The following is a 5,689-nucleotide window of genomic DNA, read 5'->3' as shown; positions in this document are numbered from 1 at the left end:
GTTAACAGCTGACTCTTTTCCATTACAAATGGCTCGCGGATAATCTAGATAACTACCAGATCACGCAAACCGAGCTGCCTAGATGCACCGCACAAGGCTGCGTTTTACATGTCTTCTTAAACATTTATATTCGGGTTTTTATTGAGCGTAAAGTGGGCTGTGAATATATTTATGCACGTATTTTAAAACGCGCGCTGCTTGTATATATAACACACACACATACACACACACACACACACACACACACACACACACATATACACACACACACACACATATATATATATATATATATATATATATATATATATATATATATATATATATATATATATATATATATATATAATGCGTAAACAAATATAAAGCCTGCAGAATATCCGCTTCGACCTAAGGAATGAACCTCACAGTAATTACACTTTCCTTAAGGTCTTTTCATCTTCTTAAACCTATTTTTGCACAAAACTCCCTGGTGGAATAAAAGCTTTAGTCATATGCAGACTATAGGCCACCCTGGATGACCACTAAAAGGATGGAGGCCACACCAAACTTGGAAAAAAACCTACTCACAGTTAATTTTCAAAGACCTTTTTGTTATTTATTTTTCTCTCTCTCTCTTTTGATTTGTCCCGGTGACGTTTCGTCACCATGTGATCAGGGCAGTGATATAAATACCCAGACTAGATCCGCCCCCTCTGTGTTCATGTTTGGCCCTTTCGCAGGTTTCCCCACACATTTGTCAGCCTGGCATCGTCGGGAGCCGTTCGTTACAGTCGGAGGTAAAAATCTTGAAATCACAGGCCTATGGAAATAGGGAGAGGAAAGAGGGACATCTGTGATCGGCTGCGACACGTGCTCCTCTCCTCTCCCCCTCCTCATATGAGTAGTTGAAGAGGGAGGGCAGGGCAGCAGCTTGTGCGTCTCCTCGTCTTCCTCCTCTGCCGTCGGAGGCACTGGTTGGTGTGAGCCATGACTCTGAGCTCAGAGATGTCCGATGCCTCCATCCTTTCGGAAGAGACCGACATAGACGTGGTGGGCGAAGGGGAGGACGGGGACACCCAGACGCGCTCCTTCGTGGATGAGGTGGCCCAGATGCACGACGGCATCCTCCTGTCCGGCTCTCCTCCTCCGTGCCTGGACAGCTCCGCTTCCTCTAGGGATACCTACAAGCCGGCGGGCAAGAACACCCTGGTGAAGCCCCCTTACTCCTACATCGCCTTAATCACCATGGCCATCCTGCAGAGCCCGAAGAAGAGGCTCACCCTCAGCGAGATCTGCGACTTCATCAGTAACCGCTTCCCCTACTACAGGGAGAAGTTCCCGGCCTGGCAGAACTCCATCAGACACAACTTGTCCCTCAATGACTGCTTCGTCAAGATACCCAGGGAGCCCGGGAACCCCGGGAAGGGCAACTACTGGACCCTGGACCCGGAGTCGGCTGATATGTTTGACAACGGGAGCTTTCTCCGGCGGAGGAAACGCTTCAAGCGGCAGCAGGCTCAGGACCTGCTGCGGGAACACACCAGCTTCCTCCCGGCCGCAGCCGCCGCCGCCGCCGCCTATGGCTACGGACCGTACGGCTGCGGAGGATACGGCATCCAGCTCCAGTCCTACCACACACACTCTGCGCTTTTTGCCTTCCAGCAGCAGTCCAGGCATTCGCACTCACACACGGGAACCATTATCCCCTCTCCGTCCTTGATGCCCACCACCACGGACTTACCCCGGAGTAGGTTTTACCCCCAGCTCAGCTCCGGTCTGGGGGCGGCCAACGCACCGGCCCCGGCGCACAAGTCCGGCTCTCCGGTGCAGCGCTCCCCCTTCTCCATAGAGAGTATCATCGGGGGGTCGCTGAGCCCCTCTAGGACTTCTCCGGTCGTTGTCCCGGTTTTACCCTCCGCCCTGGGGCCTCCGGGGCCCGGCCAGCCGCAGAGCGTCCACCCCGGAGCCGTTCTACACCCGGTTGAAAACTTTACCAATAGAGTTGTGAGCGGCACTAGTGGCTGTTAAATGTCTTACCTACAAACTTTTCAAGACATAAAATTAAAAGCAAAGAGCGACAAAAACAAAAAAACGCCCCTCTTTGAAGGTAGGATTATTTTTGTATGTTTATTTGATAGCACTCAGCTGAATGATGGACATAAATCTACACAATGTGTGCCTATATTCATGCTGTTTTCAAAAAGATATATTTATGTTCATTATTTTCGGTGTGAATCAGACTTTTGACAAACACGAACTTTCTTTCCTTGTATTTTCCATGAAGTGATTCTTTTTCAGCCACTGTTTAGGGCGTCTCAGGATAATAACAACAACTTAATAATGGACAGGTTATAAGTGATCACATGTTTTAAAAAAATAGGCTTATAATGTATTTGTGTCAAACACATCCATGTTTTTATTAGCTTGGCAAATCAAAACTTTTTTTACGGTTTTGATTTGGAGTTTGTATTAAAGACACAGAGAGCAAAGTCATACATTTATAATATGCAGTGTGTGTTTATTTCAGTAATAAAACATTGTACATTTTTTGGCAAGTATTGTGTAATTCAAGTGTGATATTTTTTACACAGTTTGTTTTTCAACAAGAATAAATATCGTTTTGCAAAAAAGGATAATTTATTTGGAAATGAATTTATTAACAATGCAGCACTGCCCGAGGGGATATTAAATTATAGGCACATTATACGTTATTATCACTATTATTATGTTGCCAAAAATCTTAAATTGGAAATATTTATGACTTAATGTCTCTTATGAATTTTGATTGTTTTCTTTTTTTCTTTCTTTATTTTATTTTATTAAATTTTTTTATAGCAACTAGATTTGGTCATAAATTAATTAGCCTGAATAGAACAGAAGCTTATGATAATCATTGAATGATGAATAACATTGTTCACACAAGCTAAGAATGACATAAACGGCGTCATTTTCAAAATGTTTTGGGTGCAAATGTCCCAGAGTGCACAGTTCAGAAGGCGCACACTCTAATGTCAGTGCTGTACATGCGCACATGTGGCCTGCGTGTCCATCTGACCTCTCCCACACTCATCCTCGTAATTACGCGGAGTGGACAGGAGGGTGTCAGTGGGGTGACCACCACTGTTATTTTTCACCTTCAGGTTGGTGGTGATTATACCATTGCTGACCAGCCCCGAGAAAACACTCCAAGTATATAATACCTATTTTTATCTGCTGCAGTTTTACCTGAAAAACAAAAAGGAAACGTGTCATTCATGCGCCACAGGAGCAGCAGGGCTTCTCCAGGAAGGGGGCCTGAAAACAAAAACTTGATCTTTACATGGTTTTTAATATTTTCTCATTTGTGTTTTAGGCATTAAGGAACATGAGGGTGATATTTGCAATATTCCATCAGCGGCTAAGGCCTTATATAGTCTAGTAATGCAACTTTTACGCACATGTGCAGAGAAACGTGCAAGCAATTGAACCGTCGTAAAACACTAGGGAGCTTTAATAAAAAACCTGAGGGTGCCAAGATACGTAGTATTTTTTACACTCCTGACAAACATCTCACCCAGCTTCCAGTACGTGTCAAACACCTGTGTATCCTCCTCCTCCTCCTCCTGCTCCTGCTGCTGCTGCAGGGACAGGCAGACCTCTCCCACTGAAATTTTCATGAGCAGTGTTTGCAGCTTACTGTACAGGCCCGCCGCTTCCGTGACTGGATGTGTGCGCCCATTCACTGCGTGCGTCTGACTCCAAGTAACGTGTGTGTAGTAGATGGCTAAATTGGTGCAGCGCTTAGAGCCAGTTCACTAGGCCACGGGAGGACAGCTATTGCGTGATGATGTAACACGCAACGAGAGAGGAAGAGGCAGACAGACACAAACACACACACACACACACACACACACACACACACACACACACACACACACACACACACACACACGCATGCATTTCCACGGCGGAGAGAAAGCAGCAGGAAGGGGGTCAGTGTGGTACTGTAAGGCTGGAGAAGAAAAAATAGAGAAAAGTAGGCTATTTAACTCAGTAGGACACATTTATTTCCACCATATAGCTCCAATATTTTTGCCAGTTACTGACCTTTGCGCTTGTTCTGCTCTTCCGTTCATTCAATTTCCATGTAGTTTTTCTTTCTATAATCTTAAATGATTAAAACACAGTCATAATAAATTTTAACCTTTTGCCATGTGTGATTTCTATGGTAAAAAAAAAAAAAAAAAAAAAAAAGTTAAATTAAATATTAGAAGTCCAGGATAGAACTTGTTAATTATTAAATAGTATCCAAACAGTATGAGTCTGGATTGAATGATAGACAGTAAAAAAACAAAAAACAAAAAACTACACACCTTCATACTTTAAATGTCTAAATGTTTTAAATGGTCAAATACGCTAAATATGTCCAACTATTACTATCTATCTATCTATCTATCTATCTATCTATCTATCTATCTATCTATCTATCTATCTATCTATCTATCTATCTATCTATCTATCTATCTATCTATCTATCTATCTATCTATCTATCTATCTATCTATCAGCTGTGTTACATGCCAATATGTTGTGTTTATAATGTAGATTGTTCAAAATGATTGCAGAGTTTAACACAAAATTAAAATATAGTTCCCAATGCTGATGCCCTTGACCCTTGTGAATCGATGATATGAATCAGGAAGAAATCCTAAGTTTATTTTCAGAAATTATTATCATTATTCTTATAATTATTATACTTCTTACATATGTAATATACAAGGCAAAGCTAATAAACACCAATGATTGTTATTAAAACTTCAGTAAATAAATACACTGTTACCAGTAATGTTGGAATAATTTAGTTTTCCTCTTTTTATTATTTCTACACATCAATAATCACCTTTGACTATACTTTATCTATGAAGAATAAGTCCCATTATCACGATCATTTCACTAGAAGGGTTAAAAATATTTTATTCCAATTTTCTGGGCATCAGTAGAGATAAAGAATGAAGTCCTTCTTCCTCAAGTCAAGTTTCTTGATTTTGGTCCATCTTCCCTGATTAGGCTAACCGCTTCAAGAAGAGGATAAACGACTAATACACATTTTGAAGCTCACATTGAAATGTCTGGCACAATTAAGAAACTCATTTAGACTATTAAGACGTTTTGTGGGCTACAGATTCTTGGTGCTCAACACACTTAAAAAGGGGCTTTTCATGAAATGTCACGGATCATGTGGGCATCAGCCTCCTTGAGCATGACTGAAGCTCGGTTAGCAATTTATCCTGCTGGGTCACAGGTCATGAGGAGAGGGGATAAAGCACAACACTTTCAGCCCATAAAAGACACTGGGCTTTAGGTAAATGTGTGGTGGCGTTCCAGGCTGTGAGAACAATCTGAGTTCCAAACACAGTCAACAATAATCAGCTACTTCAGTTTAGAAAAATGGTGATTGTGGTCACCTTTGGACACTGTCAGATGGCCCTGCAGCCTCTGACAGACCTGGTCATTAGAGGGTGTTTGGAAGAAATACTAACGTGAGGATTACTAATAAAATGCTACTTTGACTACTATTACCACTACTGATTATGAGTAGTTTTCTTTAAACAAGAAATGAAAAAAAAACCAATAAAAATAAAATTAAGACATAAATATTTTTTTTTATAAATGAGACAAACTTCTACACAAATGCTTAAAATCTCCCACTGTGTGATCTTTTAGTTTGT

The 5,689-nt window shown here is 41.6% G+C and overlaps 1 protein-coding gene across 1 annotated transcript; it reads left to right on the top strand.

The window, feature by feature from the left end:
* The first annotated feature begins 716 nt into the window (after positions 1–716).
* Positions 717–2,531, top strand: foxd1 (forkhead box D1). The gene has a single exon (XM_030148288.1). It carries the CDS (start codon positions 970–972, stop codon positions 2,008–2,010), a length of 1,041 nt encoding a protein of 346 aa, XP_030004148.1. The 5' UTR covers positions 717–969; the 3' UTR covers positions 2,011–2,531.
* Positions 2,532–5,689: the final 3,158 nt, after the last annotated feature.

This window comes from Sphaeramia orbicularis, chromosome 12 (assembly GCF_902148855.1).
Source record: "Sphaeramia orbicularis chromosome 12, fSphaOr1.1, whole genome shotgun sequence".
NCBI classification, from domain to species: domain Eukaryota; kingdom Metazoa; phylum Chordata; class Actinopteri; order Kurtiformes; family Apogonidae; genus Sphaeramia; species Sphaeramia orbicularis.
Note: the sequence above shows the minus strand (reverse complement) of the source record. Positions and strands in the feature narration are given on the sequence as shown.

Bases quoted from the DNA above. Each gene is read 5' to 3' on its own strand.
- foxd1 (XM_030148288.1), top strand. From the start codon at position 970: ATGACTCTGAGCTCAGAGATGTCCGATGCCTCCATCCTTTCGGAAGAG.